Here is an 18,105-nt window from a genome sequence, read left to right as displayed (position 1 = left end):
CTGCATTTTTGCAGCTTGTGTATTTCCCCATCAGTCACTATGACACAGGAGGAGGAGAGGGGCACGTGGGATTTGAGGAAAGCAGCGTCTCGCCTCGTGGCAGCAGCTAGAGGATAACGTTGGGCTGGAGCGCAGCAGACGGGCATGTACTTTTTGGGTAGGAGAGCCTGGCTTTGCCTGGCCGTATCGCCAAGTCCCAGAGGACGCGTCTGGGGAGCTGTGGCTCCAGCCCTCCGGCTACGCCGGCCAGCGTGGTGGGTGAGGATTTGGGGGTGCTGGCGTTCAAGGACACTTGGGTGCGGGACGCTGCAGTGCTGCTAGGTGTGTCAGTGGAGGCAGGTGGTTGGGTCTGTCCCTCAAACCCCGTCCTACCTTCTCTCCTATTAAAGGCAGGAGAAATTGTGTTGATTTCAGAGCCCCGTTAATTTGCCATTCAGCAGCAGCTGATTACCAGTAGCAAAGCGTGAAAGGAGAAACAAGAAGAGCAACTTACTTTGGAGAGGTTACATGTTTATTTTGTTTTTAAAAAAACAACAACAAAAATACCACCCTAAACCCAACCAGTCAACCCAAAAGCTCTGCAAATCCAGAACACTGATCAAAAAGTATTTTGGCTCACCCACTTTTCCAGCCTCTGCTAAAAAATATGTGCTATTATCTCTACAGCAAATGTTAAAACCAAACCAACCAGTACCCCCATTCTGGGGTGGAGCCCTGGATTCAAATACCAGTTTTGGCTAACAGGGCCCTTCTGCATGGACCTTTCCTCCATCCCACAACTGGGCAAGCTCACCCACTCTCCTACAGCAGGAAGGGAATCGCTGCCACTTCTGCAATGCTGTAACAATTATAAATATTCAGAAACACATGGATGACACTGTAAAGTTAAAAAAATACCCCCGACAACAACAAATAGTAACCCATTGTTGACACCTGGTTTGAGTGAACACCAAGTACAGCACACGGCTAAAAGAGAAAACGAAACATCCCCAAACCTACCAGCATCATACAGAAATTGGAGACAACATGCAATTTCCTTGATACAAAGAGCAACCTAGAGAGTAATCTATGTACAGTATGTTACACTCACTCAGGCACCCGCTCAGCTATTGCTTTGCTAAATCCCCAACCCAGGCTACAGTAACCATCGCCCCAGCTGCCCAACAGGAGTTACAGCTCCTAAACGCAGCTTCTGCCTTCAGCCTGGTGTTACACTGGTGTGTTTTAAGCTTTGATGAACCCAACCAGTTACTCAGCGTCCCTGATGCTTTCACGCTGAATTTGTGTTGCCTTCCCCTAGCTCGCTGTCTCAGCTGAAGCTCTGTGTAAATAGCTTTGAATATCAAGATGAGGGATAAAGGTTTTTCCCTCTCTCTGGGTCTTTCCTGGAGCCTATGCAAACAGCTGGATGTGAGAACTGACCTGCACTAGGTGCTGGGGCAGCTCTTGGGAAACAGTCTCTCCATCTACAAAATCCTTGGAAACATCTCATGTATGACACTCAAAATACAAGAGGTTTTTCAGGCTCAGGAAAAACCAAAACCAGAAGGGAAAACTCTTCAGCATCTCAGGAAGGAGCGAGCTGCAGGTCCCATCAGCACCGTACTGGCTCTGGTTGGGATGGAGTTAACTTTTTCCATAGCAGCCTGTACGGTGCTGGGATTTGGATTTGTGGCTAAAACTGTTGCCAACACACCTGTGTTTCAGCACTTGCACAGCATCAAGGCTTTCTCTTTTTTCCCCACTCTGCTCCCCACCAATGATTAGGCCATGGGTGGGCAAGAAGCTGGGAAGGGGCACAGCCAGAACAACCAATGCAGATAAAAATCAGCAATAAAAATGGAGGGGAGGGGGTTTTTTGGGAAGGTGGCCATTGCTTGGGGACTGGCTGGGCATAGCGGGTGGGTGGTTGCCTTTGCATCACTTGGGGTTTTTTTTAACCCTTCCTCTTTCCTTTGCTATTAAACCACTTTTGTCTCTACTCACACATTTTCTTGGGTTTGCTCTTCCTATTCCCCCTCGACCTGATCCCAACTGTGGGGAACAGTGAGCAAGCAGCCGTGTGGTGCTTTGTGGCCGGACGGGGTTAACCCACCACAAGCACAGGTTTAATGCTGGAGGGGTTGTAAACACCGAGGCTGGGAGCCATCGGGATGTTGGGTGGAGGAATAATGGAGTACAGTCCTTACTTGGCCAAGCTTGATGTGAATCAGGTTGACAGTGCTGGATGCCCCAATTGTCACGGTTGAGTGGGGACAATATCAGGATGATGAAAACAAGCTGCTTCAGGAAAACTGAGGCAGCACAAAACAGTGCTCCCTGCTGCTCCGAGACAAGGCTGCGCGCGAACCGTTGCTCTGCCCAACACTGAGCCGCTCCTAGAAGAGCTGTGGCTGCTGCTCCTCACCTTGCTGGGAGACACGCGTTGCCTGCATGCATGGGGACACACACTCAAAGCTCCCGAAGGCCACTCCTGCCCCAGGTGAGGGGTAACACTAAGGGACGCCGGTCCTGCACCAGGTGGATGCTGCTATGATGCACAGAAATGCCACGAGTGAAGCTGATGCCCAAGGGGTGGGAGAAGAAAAGAAAAGAGGAGAACTGGGTGAAGGGACAGTAAAACCAGCCCCTCCCAGCGGCAAAAATAAGCTCAGCTGTACTGGCCCTTCTTAAGTTTCTTGGCATCATTTGAACCCTGAGGTTGGGCTGGATCCGGGGGGACCACAGGCGCTTTGGGGGCTCAGCACAGTTCGCTGTAGCTGACTGCTGGTAACAAAGCCCACTGAACACACTTGTGATTAGGGGAAAAGTAGGAAGCGACTGAAAAGTGACCTGCACTGAGGACCTAACCAAAGCAGGAGGAACCCATGACACCCTCCAGCTGATGAAGTATCAGAGCAACGCCTGAGGACTCAGCGAAAAGCCTCAGCAGCACTTCACCATCTCCCTGAGAAGGCTGCAAAGGTGACACAGTGGCACTTTCTGTCCCCTTAGCATCACTCCTTTTTGGTTTCCTCAGGCTCCCATCTAGGTGGTGCTACTAGTGATGGGGGCTTGGTGGCTTGGGAACAAGTGCCCTGAGCCATTCCCCAGTGGAGGATCTACTGGGCAGACTGGAAGGCTCTAGCTGCAGGCGTATCTGACACTCTCCCAGCACAGGTGGTAGGACCAGGTAACAAGGACTCAGGTTAACAGCCAGGCCTGGCATTTCCAGTGTAACTAACAACCTTCTGCACAAACAGCAGGTCCCCGGGGCTCAGCCATCCACTACGGCCACCTGGACATTAAAGGACGGCACCAAACATGCTCAGGGTCCAGCTCATCAGAGCCAGGAGGAGTGGACAACAGCACCACAACAAGGTTGGGCTCCTAACAGAGAACTGGTCAGCTTTTACGTTACTTAAAAAGGGCTATTCAAACAAACAAAAAAACAGGGGGAGAGGTTGGAAGCTAAAGGGGTTGCATAAAAAAAATGCAACCTTGCAAAAATAACCGTATCGTCTCTCCATGATCCATTTCAGGTAGGTTCCCAGCAGAGGCTCCACGTTTCCCAGAAGCTTGGCACAGCCAACACCTCCCCCGTGTTATAAAAACAACCCCCCTCTGGGGGATTCCCTGCTGCTCTGCTCTATAAAACAATAAAAAGGTCCCTGCAGAGAGTCCCCGGCTGTTACTCCTCCTTCGGCCTCTTCCTCCAGCGGGCCAGGAAGGGCCCGAGGCTGTTCCACACCTCCGTGTACATGAGAGTCCCTACGAAGACGAAGGCGGTGCCCAGCCAGTGCCAGGCCGTGAAGGGGTTGCGAAAGTAAAGGATGGAGAAGATGAGGCTGACAAACTTGCGCAGAGTCACCACCAGCGTGACGGTGAGGGATGTGCACTCCGTGGTGAGGATGAAGACGCCTCGGATGCAGACGTATCTGGGTGGGCGGAGGTAAGGGGACATCGGGGCCGAAGAGTGAAGACACCTGGGCAGGCCTTCGGCAATGAAAAGGACTGGGCAATGGATCACGCCAGTCTGGTTATAGAGGGAATAAAATTCCCTTCTCCTCACATCAGCATTTCTACAGATATGAACAGCTTCATTACAAACTCCAGGGACACCACAAATCGCCCAGACTTCCCCCAAGCTTGCTCTGGGACTGCAAAACTACCCCACTAGAGCAGCTGGGGCTGATGCATTGTCAAAAGGTTAATGGCCATGGAGCCAAGGAGAGCTAAAATCAGACTTCTCCATTTATACCCACCAGAAGTCCCCTTTGCCCCCCGAGGGGGCACAGGAAAGGCAGATTAAAGAAGGGGATTTCATGGAGGAGCATGAGCAGCAAGAGAACACAGCACTCTTTCAACAGTGAGAGGAAAACAGTTAAGAAAGCCTTGGACTGAAGGGTCTCTTTCTTGAGGGCATCTCGGCTTCTTCAGACTTTCAGAGCTGTCCTCGCTGCCTCCACATCAGTATATATTACAAATAGCTCCTGATCTGTCCCTTCTACTTAGAGCTGGCTAGCAAAACCACCGTGAGTTTATACCAGTCGGCCTGTCCCTGGGGAGGTGGTGGCAAATTTCAGCCACCCTGGAAAGAACATAAGCCCCCGGTTAAATTCCGCTCTATATTTTCCAAGAGGTGGTGGCCAGGTGGTTCAGCCACCCTGGAAAAAAAAAATTTAAGTCCCAGGTTAAATTTCACTCTCTATTTTCCAAGGCTTAGATAAACATCAGCTCCTAAATGTAGGGAAGGCTCCAAAGACATGGTACCTCCACCCCATTCCTCCCCTCCCACCCTGCTGCCATCTCCGTGGCATGTCTCAAGCTGAGCTTTGAAAGGATACTGAGTGATGACGTTCATGAGGAGGTAGAACCACATGATTGGTAGGGTCAGCCCAATCACTGGGACCTGAAATGGCTCTGCGGGGAAAAAGGACAGAGTAAGGTCACTGCCCTGCTAATGCTTAAAGAAGATGCAAGGAGAGGTGTCTCTCTCCTGTCCTGGATTGACCGTGATCCGGGACACACCGCAGCTTCAGGAGGCCATTGCTGCATCAGGCAGACTGAGGTGTGGGCACATTTTGATTTTGCTCCAAATGGAGGGTTATCTTGTTCTTACTGTGGTAAATGACAAATACAAGAGAGTTCGCAAATGTTTGTGCTCGGACTTCTGTAGGAAAGAAAGGAAGATGGAGGAAGAAGTAGGCTAAGGAAAAAGACATTAAAGGAAAATCTCTGTCTTGCTTTCTTGTGTCAGGGCTGTCCTACTATTAAAACCAGATGAATCAACTATGTCGCTCCAAGAAGCTGACAGCACTAGCGTGGCAAAGCCTGCATAGCACCAGCAAAACAAAAGCCAACGGGTCCATGTTGACTCCTGTGGTTGAGGATTTGGTCCTGTTACTCCCATTTTTGAACTACCACATTCCTTTCCCCAGGGGTCACCTCATGCTTTCCTTCAGACAGGTGTAGCATGCTAGAAATATATTGCAATGATATTAATGAACAGGTTAAAATGATCTACGCATGCAAACAATCCCCCTACCCAGAGGGGATTAGAGAACCAGCAAACCTATTCAGCAAAGACCCCTGCAGTTTCACAAGATCAGGGATATAGGAAGCTTGCTGGCACTGAAAAGCCTGGTGAATTTTACTATTAAGCTTAAGCAGATGAGCAGTCTGGCTGGGCCCAACAGGTGTATGCGTGTGCACTAGTGAGAAGCTTGGGCTTTAATCACAGTGATCCAAAGAGTAACTCATGGCTTAGCTTTGCAAGCTGCTGTGGCACCAGCTGAACGGTCAGCTGCCCACGGCCAGGCTCTCAGCAACCACCACTTGTCCAAGCATGGTGGCATCTGGCCCACCACAGGGAAAAGATTGGACAATGTCCTCAATACAGCGTGGGGTTTTTTGGCTTTTGGCTTTCTATCAAACCTGAAAATTCAAAGGGCTTGAATATCCCAAGATGACAGTGACACACGCAACTGGTGGACTAAAAGCTTTCTACAGCAGAAGGAAGGACTTTTCCACAGGACAAAAAGGTATGAGAGCAAGGATCCATCTGTGCAACACTTACCGGACTGGCTGAAGAGGACTGCATGGTGGTAGATGTTTGGAGCAAGGAGGAGAAAGCCAGGAAGTGGTAACGCATGCTGGAGAGAAAAGTAAAGATGTGATGTTAACAGATTATGTGAACACAGCCGACTTCTCATCCTGGGAAACCAGCCTCACACATCTGGATGACAGCACACTCTTCACTGCTCCAGCCTTGCAGCGTGTGATTCTTTGGATTTGTGCCGAGTACATGGTAGGAGGGGAAGGTACTCTCTTAGCAGTTCTATCTGCCTAGTAAAAGCAACAGAAAAGACATGGTGACTTACATTGTAAAAAAGGGCCTCTTTGGAGTGCTTCCCAAACTGCTTGTACAGCGTCTCCTGGAAAATCCCCATCCTGGCAGACATGAGGAGGGCGAAGGTGAGTGCAGCAATACCTGGAACAGAAGCACAACCTTGCAACATTGCTCAAGCATGGCATAGCTCAAGTCAACCAGCTTGAAGACTCCCCCACGATTTGGCTTTCAGTGAAAAATGCCAAAAATTCAGACTTGGTAAGAAAACTGATAATGGTCTTGGGGACACAGGTATCTTATTACAAAGGCTGAGATGCCAAGAGACTTCTGAAAAGAACACCTTTTAAAAAGAGACTCAGCCCTGGCACACAGAGTTGGCGGGATAGCATGGATACAGCCATTTGCCACTGCTGACAATACATCAATCCCAGGTTCCCCCAAAAGCCACCAAGAGACATAGGTTGGGGGTATAAAAATAGACTCAAGTGCCAGACTTTAAAGACTCCTCCATGAAATACTGTGCTGAATGAACACTTGAACCAGCCGCAGCCCCTCTCCCTCTCTGCAGCATATCTCATGGCATCAGGTATATCAGGTAGGGCTGCTTTTGCAAAGAGAAGTCAAGAAGCTATCTGCAAACATGCATGACTGTAGTCTCATTCTGTCACTAAGTCACTACCTTGCAGAAACCCCTTAGGTGCTGTATTTAACTTGTTGGCCAAATGAAGAGTACCTCCTTGCACAAAGCTGCTAACGAGTGCCACAAAACCCCATTCTTTGCAAATCAACATCCACCAGATGCTCAGCACAACTTAACCACAGCAAGAGGACTCCCACCACAGTCTGCCTTGCACAACCCACATGGCCAAGGACATCAGAGAGCCGAGTCTTGCCAGTAACCCAGCAAGGTCAGCTGGAGATGTGGCACTCACATACCTAGCAGCCACCACAAGAAAACCTGGAGTCCGTCCTCTTCATTTAAGCTGGAGTCAGATGCCTGGTGGAGGGAGACACAACACAGTCACCATGAGCTACCATGTCCCTGCAGCTCATTCAGACCTGCCTCTACCTCACTCTTGATTTGTGTGTTGCGCTCCAAGCAAGCCCATAAAGCAAAGACCGCCCAAGGTCTCACATTCTCCAGAGTTGCTTCCCTGGCTGAACAGAGGTGGCAGCAACTATAGCACACTTTGCTTTCCACTCTGCTTCAAGGAATGCACCAAATTCCAGCAAAAATGTGTAAACGTCTGATCAAGAAAGTAGCTTTTCTGAAAGAAATGCCCTGGCTTGGAGAGAAACCAAATTCTTCAACCACAAAAATAATCAGTGCCATTTAGAAAGCTCTCAAAGAGAGCCCATTAGCAGGCTCCTCTGTCCCCATCTCAGAGGTGAGTGTGCAGGAAAGAACAAGGGCTCTGGCCAAGCCTCAGTCAGGTACTAAAACCAGGGCTCTGGCCTGCAGTCTAGACATTGAGGAAACCAGGCCTGTAGATGATGTTGGCCGAGGGTAAAACTCTAGGTAGCATGACTTGGCTCAAATCTTTCACTGTTGTTTAGGCCAAATTAGATTACTCACCTTTGCCACAACTGACCTTGCTACACCAAAACCCCATGCCTGCTCAGAGTTTATCTGGATTAATACAGAGCAAGGCTGCACAGCACAAACCTTCCTCAGACATTCTGAGAGCATAAAAAGCTATTAAATAATGGGGGACTTGGAGGTTTGACAGCCTTGTTTCATTTCGAATCTCTCAGAGCTGGATTAAGTGCAACCAATTTTCACTTGACCACCACTTTATGCCGTTCTTCTGTCTTCAGCTGACAAGATCAGGCTGTGCGTGCTGACCCAGGAAAAGCCCAAAGTGGTGTTACACATGGATTTTCTTCACTCCCTCCTGTTCTCCAGATACATGCACTTTATTTCAAGGGTCACAGAAAGTCACTCTGGATGACAACAGGTGTGGAAAAATCTAGCCTGAAAGCCGACAATCTCTTCTGGGATAAAAAGAGTGAAGACTTAAGATGGTTGAGTTTTGTTTAAGATTCACCTGCTCCTAACAGCAACACATCACAGTAAGGCCAAGAAAAAACAGCTTCTACCTGTTATCTCTGTGGCAAAAAATAATGGTTTATTCTCAGCAAAAAGCAACATGAACAGTTTAAAAGGCATCTGTAATTAAGTTAAACCACATGCATGTGTGTGCATCCCTTCCCTCCAAACCACAGGAAAATGAGACCAGGAACAAGAGCTTTTGGGAGCAGATCTAGGAGCTAGGAGACATCTTGTCTCTCCATTAATAGTCAGACAAAGGGAATTACTGATGAAGGTGCTGACAGCAGCTCCTTCTGTCAATAAGGTGCACAGCTATAACCTCAGGTGCTTTCCAAACCTTACCACTTGCTTTGCAGACATGAAAGTGCAGGTAAAGATCCCGAGGGACACCAGGGCTATGGATGTGTACTTAGATACGCTGTATCTGCACAGGGGGAGAAGAGAGATGTCAGTGACCCAGCCCACCCTTGTGTTGTTCATCTACTGTTCCCTTGCATTGCATTTTGCTCCAATACACTGGTGTGAACTTGTGGTAATGGGCACTATCTAACACTGGGCTAATGGGCATTATCTAACACAACACTGGGCTAATGGGCATTATCTAACACTGGACATTGCTGGGAGGGAAGGCCAACTTACTCCAACTGCAACAAAAGAGAAGCATTTGGACCAAGATTTCCTTGCCCATGGCAAAGGATCCCTCTCAGATCAAAGCCAGTGCATATCTCTGCATAGTGGTGGAATGGCAGGGGATGTGCCCACATTGGTCCCACAGCCAGACCCCAAGCAGCTGGGAGGACCCTCCTGTCCTGATGTCTTTGCCCACCGTGGTGGGCTGACCCCAGCCAGCAGCCAAGCACCCCCACAGCTGCTTGCTCATTCCCCCCACCTTGTGGGATGGGGGAGAGAACTAGAAGAGCAAGAGTGAGAAAACTCGTGCGTCAAGCTAAAGAGTTTAATGGGGGCGGGGGGGGGACGACGACTAAGAACAAAACCAATGCAAAAGCAATCACTCACCACCTCCCACAAGCATGGCCATCTTGGAAGCCAACTCCCCCCAACCCCTTTCTTCCTCTACCCTGGTTTCTATTGCAGCACATGACATTATTTGGCACAGAATATCCCTTTGGCTATTTGGGGTCTGCTGTCCCGGCTGCATCCTCTCCCAACTTCTCATCCATCCCCAGCCTACTCGCTGGGGAGGCAGGCAGAGTGGGAAAAAGAGAAAGCCTCAACATAGTTCAGCAACAGCCAAAACATCAGTGTGCTATCAACGCTGGTTTAGCCACAAATCCAAAACACAGCACCATGATAGCTGCTATGAAGAAAGTTAACTCCATCCCAGCCAGACCCAGTACACCCATCCATCAGGAGTGGTACCAGCCTCACACAGGTAAGAGGAAAGAAAAGAGCTAACATAGAGGGCTGCAGCCATGTGTCAAAGCTCTCTCTTCAGTCCATACTTGCCTTAAACAAAGGAGTGAGGGGTGGTGGAAACGCAGAATAGGGAACTATTCCAGCCTCTAGTGGAGGTACACCTCTGTGCCCCAGTTTCCCCATTGGTAAAACCAAGAATATTTAACAGGAAAGGGGAGGGCACTAAACACCAGTAAGGATTAAGTCAATGGCAAACCATTCTCTGATGATGTAAGAGGCTTGTAAGAGGACTTACCTTTTCTTCAAAATGATGATACCTAGAGCCATGCTTGCTATGAGGGAGCCCTGGGAAAGAAGAGAGAGGAGGAGAAAAACAAAACAGAAGGTCAGCATGACAAAATTCCCTGGACTGGGACACCCGCCCCAGAGAAACACCGCAAACTCAATACAACTAATGCCACAACACCAACAGAAATGCCAGGACAGGATCAGGGAGACTGACAGGGTGGGGAGAGTCTCACCTCAGCTAAGAGGAGGGGAGAAGTTGAGCTGGGTGGCTTGGGAACGAGGATGCGGAGGCAAACAGGTTAGTAGGATCTTCCGGCCAGTGGGCCTCTCCCTTTTTTGGCCCACTCGTGACACTTAGTGTGAGCTACAGACCAGAACATGGCCAAATCACTGTGTTTTTTTTAAATTCGGAACAGGAGTATGGCTCTGTAGATTGACTGCAGGGCTGCAATACAAGAACCGTCCCTCATGGTTAATGCAGGACAGGGTTCCTAGACTGTTGTGTGTTTTTCTTCTTTTTAACCTCTCCTGACTTCAGGTATCTCAACCCCATGACATGTTGTGGGAGAACTGCCCCCACTCAGCAGATCTGCCCAGCAGATTTTGTTATTCCCAACAGCTGGGGCTACATTTTCTTTGGTTTTAACAGAAGTTTTAGCCTGATACTCATCTACAGTTAAGTAAAGATGCATTTTAATACCATTTTCCAAAGAAAAGACCTATGCGCTAACAGTGCAGGTGGAAATAGGCCAAAGCCATGCTCTCTGACCTGGGGCGTTTAACTGAGACACCTACACTAGGACATGAACCACTTGGTGTAGCTGTGCAGTGGAATGGAAAGCTGAGACCCTTTGGCCAGCAATTCAGCCTTCCCAGGGCTGACAGCCAGAGTCTGGGCTTGGTTTTGTCATTGTTACTTCCCCATCACCTCTGGAAATATGACGCCTGTGTGAGCCTCAGTCTCCTCATCTATCCATTAAGTTAAGTTTAACGATCAACACTGTGAAAGTGAGAACTCAAGCTCAGCCTTCAAAGCAAGGTTGCTCTCCCCACAAGTTAGCTAGAGTTTAGTATTTGCACAGGGTTTTGGTGCCCTCAGGGAAAGAGAGGGTGGCAGAACACACGCACCAGAGACAGTGCTTGCAGAGGTGATGGGAAGAGATGCCCCATGAGCAGGGAAAGGATGGCATGGCATTACTCACTGATCTGAAGATCATGTGCAGCGGCATGGCGATATTTAAATTCAGGGCATAGTTATTCACCACACTGACAGTGAAGAACATGGCCACCATGATGAAATAGTACCTGAAACACAAACACAAAAACCAGCTGATGGCTATGCATGTACCTCCCTGGGATGCTGAGACATGCCTCCGGAGCTGAGCGGGAGCCCACCTAGCTCTTGGGTCTGTGACAAGGACTAACAAGGAGACCAATCCAGTTTGGATGTAGCAGGGAAGTCCTCAGAACAGGAAGCAGGCTGCCCTGCACTGGTGCGGCTTGTGCTAATCCCAGAAGCAGAGGGGAACTGAGGATAGCCCAGCTGGGACCTTTTAGCATGGACATCCTCCAGAGCCCCCTTTCTTAAGGACAGTGGCATAAAACAAGGCTTGATTTGAGGGGATTCAATTTCTGCCAGCGGACATCGCTATCCTGAGTGGAAGGAGAAACTATTCAAATTGAGGCTGAACACCTTGATGGTTCTACACCTAAGCTAGAGAGCCTCCACAAGTTGAAGTTCCTAGCTGTGATGCAGCCACGAAAGGCAATAAACTTGCCCTCAATTTTCTGTCATGAGGATCTCTGTCCCGAGCACTCAGCACAGCGCTCTCTTTTGCCACGGACTAGGCACTCTGCTAAGGAACCCCACAAAACCTCCTCACTTCACTTTGGCCACTGAGCGCCAGGGAGGAGAGCATGAACATGCCAGGCCATTGCCAGGACAAGATCAGCTCTGATGGAGAAATGCAAAAGTGAATTTGGCCAGCCTTCCAGGAAACCTCTCCCTCCCACGCCCATTGCAGCAAGCCCCAGAGAGACAGCAAGCTCTTCAAACACAGCAAACTCTTAACTGTGCAAAATACTGCCCTGTTTCTTGGACAGGAAAGTATCTGATGGCAATTTCCTATTAAGAATTCTCGATAAACAAGGAATTCATATTTTATCAGATATGACAGGTTCTCAGTGTGGCTTCGCAAATGCTGCAGAATGGATGGGATTTTGACAGGATAAATGGATAAGCCTTCTTATTAAATACTTCTTGAGATAATAGATAGCTAGTCAATTTGTGCCTAGCAAAAGCATTCAGATTGACTGTACCTCATTGGTATGGCTGGCCTCTTCCTCCCAAAGTTGGCTTCGAAGATAAAGCCTTCCACCGCGATAAATAGGAACTGGGAGAATGTCACTATGTTCCCACATCCTGGAAACTCCCTGCAGGCACGGAGAAGAAAGACAAGCATAACAGCAATGCAGTGGAGAACAAACACTGCAATAAAAAGAGGCTAACAGCTCATAATCCCAGAGTGAGCATCAACCTGGAGGGGCTTTACTGCTTTATCTGTCCAGGTTCTCATGTTGCCTTTGTTAAACACTTCCCTGCAGATATTTATTCACCTGTACTTGTAGATACATGTGCAGCAATCCCTTCCTTAAACATTTCCGAAGAGGAAGCGAGCAGCCAGCCCCATCATGGGCACGTGGTGAATTGGGTCAGGAAGTGAAAGAGGAAATTGGTCGCATCTCACACGTCCGTATAACATCCCACCAGGGTACAGGATCCGAATGAGCAATATCAAGCACGGACATAACCATACTGAAGATGGATCTCCCTCTTTCTCATGGGGAAGTGGTTTTGATAGGGTCTTTCCCTACCTACAAGCTGCTTTATTTGTCAGAGGCCACGTGAAATGATGAGTCCACCCCGGAGGAAGGCAGCAGGATTTCCGATAGCCCTTATTTCCACTGCATGAGGGAAGGTCCGTGTCTGCAGAGCAAGGCGTAGTGTCCGTGGTTCTGCTTGTACCCCACCCCCAGAATGTGTGAACATGAGCTCGGACCTGCTTTCAATTTACGCAGCAAGCTTTAGCTCTCTGCCCTCTTGCATTTGCCAGATGCCAAAAGGTTGGTTGTAGGTTCAAGAAGGAACCTGCAACAGCTCATCGTGGGAGTCCAAAAAGGTCATGGCATTAAATGCCACGTGATAGCCCGGCAAGCCAGGGAGCTTGCTAATGCGACACAGGCTTTGCACTAAAGTTTTCAAACTCTACAAGGTATTGAAAGCCACAAAACAGTGTCTGACCTTGAAAGAGACCCTCTTAGCTGAGCATCTTTGTCCTTCCAGAGAGACCCGGGCACTGCAGTTATCACTACCCTTGTAGCAGAAATGACATCACCTTTGAGCAAATCAACCTTGTGTGTTTATTCTGAAGGCAGAGGAATTACACTCAAGGTCAAGAGAGCCCATAACAGCCTGACATTAAACAAAGACTCCCTGGATGCTGCTCACCCATTCCTAGCAGACATGCCTGCTGCAGACTCTGCCTCCTTCCTAAGAAGCTTACAGGGAGCAGGAGAGGATTTCCTGGGAGGCATACAGTCAGCCGTGGGCTCAGAGGAGGCCACGACATGTCAGATAATCAGAAAGCTCACTGTTATTTGCAGTGGGAGACAGAGGAATTTGAGCAAGTACTTCCCATTTCTCTGGTGCAACACAGAAACCGAGGCCAAGGACTTAACAGAGAAGCTGCACGCTGCTGAGTCGCGATCCCCACCCCGCTGCACAAGCTTTTAGCTTGCTCATGCAACATGCCATCACAAGTAGTTAGAGGCTGGGTCTAGACACAGTTTTGCAGAATGCAAGCTGAGAGATACACTGGAGAACAGGAATAACCAAGCTGTCTCCTGGGTAGCAGAGCCAAAGGCCTGGTCTCCTCCAAAATCTCCGTCACCCCCCAGACTTCTCAGAAGCGGCAGCAGTGCTCTGGTTAATGCAGAGCTGGCACGTGGTTGCCACCAAACAGCACCTGGAAAGGCCACCTTCTCCCTGCATTTTCCATGGAGTAGGCACTAGCCTGAGCCCCTCCCCTCTACCCACCTGCCAATTTTCACATTTTTCAGAGCTTAATTGTCCAGGAGACTTCAGTCCCTGCTGTGCAATGACATTAAGAGGTTCAAAAGTTACTTAGGTGAAGAGAAGACATATTGAACTGGAGACAGAGACCAGGCTCCAGGATTGTAAACCTCATCTCTGTAGGGGAATACAAAGCAAGCTTAAACTTGGAATAAACCAAGACTGTTTCCATACACTAGACTTTGTTTCCTCCCAATTCACAGATCCTTGCATTCAGTCACTTGCTGTACATATGACCTCACATTATCTGTACAGTGTTGACTGATAAAGAGACAAACAAAAAAAACCCCAGGCTGTATCTGCCCATGTCTTTGACTCACAATTCTAACACTCACTGATAGACCTAAAAGAAGTGACAAGAAGTCTGGATATATCAACAAAAGATCTGCTTTAGCTGTAGGCAACTGATAGAGAGTCCTCCAAAGGCAATGTAGAAACACTACAATGCAATTGTAACCCTGCCTCCTACGACAGAATTGCCTGGGCTGTTACTGTCTAGCAGCCCTAGCAGACGGTGGGATTAAACAGCCAGAGCGGGGCTCTCATTCACGTCAGCAGAGCACAAACAGTCTAGCCCAATTTCTGCACATCAGTTTGGGGCACACTGATGCACTCACTCAGACTGAGTTCAGCACATCCAAATCACTTCTCCAAGGAAGATTTCTGTCCATTACTGCAGAAGACTCCACATGTCATAAGGAATTCCTCCAACGGACCCTGCAGAAAAGCAGCCTCCCCATTTGCTCCATACAGGGAAGAAACCCCATTGATATCTACCATGCAGAGCCTCAATTGTTTTTACAGAGAAGGCACCTCACAAGGACACAGATTCAGAAGGCGAAGAACAGATCATGGGCTTTCTAATCAGGCCTGTATGTACATCACGCACAAAGCTTTGGCATCACGGCTCAAAGACAGACCTCCCCAGGTCAAGCAGGAAAGGACACTAGCAGAACAGGTCAGGTAGCTCCAGGCAGCAGAAATGGGATGAACTGAATGGTGTTTCTTGCCCTGTCCAGGCCTCCTCCTGTTATTCAGACAGGGGTTTGTTTAATTTGCTCTTGAAAACCTCCAAAAAGGAATTTCCCCGCTCTCTCTTACAAACCCACTTCACTACACTGAGAAGGAGCAAACCTGTTTTTTTGGCCTGCTTTACATCCCTTTCATAGCAATTCAAGCCCCTTATTTCTTGTTCTGCCTCCAGAGCCCAGCAGAAAAATTTATCTCCTCTGCAGCCATTCTCCACACGTTTAAAGTCTTTTGTCTGTCCTCAGGGATCTCTAGACTAAACAGTTCTTATTCCTTTACTCTTTCCTCATAAATCCTGAGCAAATTTCTTCCAATCACCTTTGTTGTTCCTTACTAGACTGTCAGTGTGGTCACTGCCTCTTCCTGTGATCCTGTTCCAGGACTTTGCTTGTTATCGGAAGATTCATCTTCAGGAGGGACTTTTCCCTTAGATAACACCAAGACCCAAAGAAATACCCAGTGTCACCCCAATTTAGGGACCAAAGGTGAACAAGGCAAGTGGTGGGCACAGGAACTGAGCTGTTAGGAACAGGGGAATTTCTAAAGTGGATGAGAGGCAATACTTAAGAGAAGCTTGTGTGCAAAAAGCAGCTTTTCCTTGATGTCTGCAATTGGACCTCTGGGATTTTCTGCTCAAAATCCCTTCTGGGGTTTAAACACCTAACTCAGCCTTTGAATAGGGCCAAATGGCTCGCTTTTGTTTTAAGGTCTGGCCAGAGGAGACACAAGCCTAGTGGCAAGCAAATGCAATAAGCCAGATCCAAAGCTCTCTTCACCTTGAATAGGCCCATTCCTCCTCCCTCACTGATGCTGCAGCACAAACCAGGCAGGAAAGGCAGAGGTTAGAGCAATCCCCAAGAGGAAAGACAACTTGCCAAGCAAGGTCTTTTCCTCCAGGAACTGCTTCTTGATTTATCCCGCGATTGCTGAGTGATTGTGCAACCTTGTGGTAAGGTACCCGTGTCCTGGCCTCCCACTTTGAAGCAAATATCCCCACTGCTGGCTTACAGTGTCAGGCTCTCTTTTGTACTCCCTTTTTCTCTTAACAATCTGGGATAATGATGGGTGGGGAGGAAGTAAGGGCAGGTTTTAACTACTAGTTTCGAAAGCCTGGGCATGACTGAAGTGAACATAGTACAGAATGGTCAGGGGATGCAGCTCCACACTGACTAACTATGATTATAGACACAGAACCTGTTCAACCATTACTTTTTTCCATTCAGGTCTAGCCCTTTTGCCTTCACAGCTTGCTGGCCAGCCCTGAAAACAAATCCCACAGACCATCGCCTTTCCCAAGCCACGCCAGCCTTCCTCCATCAGGCTAAGGAAGGTGATGCCGCACTCGGACGTGCCCCAAATGTCTGCCCTCCTCTCTCTGCAACCTGGCAATTTGCCTTCGCTCCGAGTGCCACAAAGGACTCCTCTTCTCATCACAGTGGCTTTGCAGCCACGTGATACTGCCACCGAAGATCACATTTCCAGATGGACGACGTTCCCTCGGCCCTGCCTGCCGTCCCCGGGGAACCCTGGCCAGCTCCTACGCATCTTCTCCTTGGGATTTCCACCGTTAACTTGTACGAGGAGCTAGGATCAGAGAGTGGGGGGTGGTGGGGATGCTTTAGGGCCAGGCTGATGCGGTGTCAGCAGGGACGGGAGATCCCCGGTGCCTGGGCAGGATAGCGAAGCGGCCCATCATAGGACCAGGCTGGGCCCAAGGAGAGGGAGACATTCCCTCCCCCCCAAAAAAAACCCCATAAAACCCATCAGACGGTGAAACAACGAGGCCCGGGCCGGTGATTCACACCCGGGCTCCTCTCCACACCTTGACGAGGAGCCCCCAGGGCCTGGGGCTGCCCCCCAAGCTGTGAGGGGGGCTGCCCCCCAGGCCGGGGCCGTAGACCCCCTCAGGGCCAGCCCAAGGCTGGGTACCAGCCCCAGCAACCCCACTACCCCCCAAAATCCTCTCACACCCCCCCCCCCCCCCCATCTCCTGGAGACCCCCTGGGCTCGGCTGCCGCTTTTTCCCCTCAAATCCTGAAACCTGTGAGGGAAACCCTGCGGCCCCCAGCCCCGGCGACCCTCCCCCGACCCCCGATCCCCATTCCTGCCCCCTAACCCTCTCCATCTGCCCCCCCAAAAAACCTCTCCCCGGCCCCGCACCTGGCCAGCAGCTCCAGGAACACCACGTTGCTGCAGCAGCCGCCGAACACCAGCCCCACCGCCACGGCCGGGTGCATGGCGTCGGCCTCAAACAGCGAAGCGGCTTCCCGGGCCGCCACCGCATCCCGCTCCCGGGCCGAGGCCCCGCTGCCGGCCCCGGTCCCACCGCCCCCGCTTCCTCCCGGGCGCCGGTAGTTCGCTCGCCGCCCGCCGCCCGTTCACCGATACCGCCGCGGCTCTAAGGTGGGGACTACAACTCCCGGCGGCCCCCGCGAAGCCTTCCCGCCTCCTCCCTCAGGCGGCGCCGCGCCGCGGGGCATGATGGGGGTTGTAGTTCGGTGAGGGCGGCGCGGGGCCCGGCGCTTGAGGTGGCGTGAGGAGAAGGCGATGGGTGCGCAGCTGAAAGGCGGCTTCCCTGCCGAGCAACAGCGGCTCGTTGCCGCTTTGCGTTGAGATAATGAAATTATGGCTTCGGTGTGAAATCCAGCTTGCCTGAGGCCTGTGGTGGAGCCCGCCGGGAGGTCCTGCCGTGCTCTCGGGGCCGCAGGCAGGCCCGCCTCAGGCCGCTGTCGATGTCCGCCATGGTTGGTGTTGGAAACACTGGGTACTGAGGCAGCAAAACTGGGTCTGAGAAGCAGTTGTGTGCTTGGGAGGAGATGAGGGCTGCAAGGAGGGTCCGGGAAAGGGAGAAGGGAGGGAAAGGGGAATAAACGGCGAGCCTTGGGGACTGTGGGA

The 18,105-nt window shown here is 50.2% G+C and overlaps 1 protein-coding gene across 1 annotated transcript; it reads right to left on the bottom strand.

Moving 5' to 3' along the window:
• Positions 1 to 489: 489 nt before the first annotated feature.
• Positions 490 to 17,538, bottom strand: SLC35B4 (solute carrier family 35 member B4). Its single transcript, XM_075024589.1, has 10 exons — positions 17,371 to 17,538; positions 12,369 to 12,482; positions 11,252 to 11,354; positions 10,057 to 10,106; positions 8,727 to 8,808; positions 7,268 to 7,328; positions 6,363 to 6,472; positions 6,059 to 6,134; positions 4,827 to 4,902; positions 490 to 3,917 (listed from the first exon to the last, which is right to left on the bottom strand). The coding sequence occupies exons 1-10, from the start codon at positions 17,445 to 17,447 to the stop codon at positions 3,671 to 3,673; spliced, it is 996 nt and encodes a 331-aa protein (XP_074880690.1). The 5' UTR covers positions 17,448 to 17,538; the 3' UTR covers positions 490 to 3,670.
• Positions 17,539 to 18,105: the final 567 nt, after the last annotated feature.

Source organism: Buteo buteo, chromosome 4 (assembly GCF_964188355.1).
Source record: "Buteo buteo chromosome 4, bButBut1.hap1.1, whole genome shotgun sequence".
In the NCBI taxonomy this organism is placed as follows: Eukaryota; Metazoa; Chordata; class Aves; order Accipitriformes; family Accipitridae; genus Buteo; species Buteo buteo.
Note: the sequence above shows the minus strand (reverse complement) of the source record. Positions and strands in the feature narration are given on the sequence as shown.

Coding starts and splice junctions, on each gene's coding strand:
- SLC35B4 (XM_075024589.1), bottom strand. CDS start 17,447: ATGCACCCGGCCGTGGCGGTGGGGCTGGTGTTCGGCGGCTGCTGCAGC. Junction 11,355..12,368: donor AGGCCAGCCATACCAATGAG/GTACAGTCAATC, acceptor TTTGTGTTTCAG/GTACTATTTCATCATGGTGG. Junction 8,809..10,056: donor ATCATCATTTTGAAGAAAAG/GTAAGTCCTCTT, acceptor CCCCCTGTGCAG/ATACAGCGTATCTAAGTACA.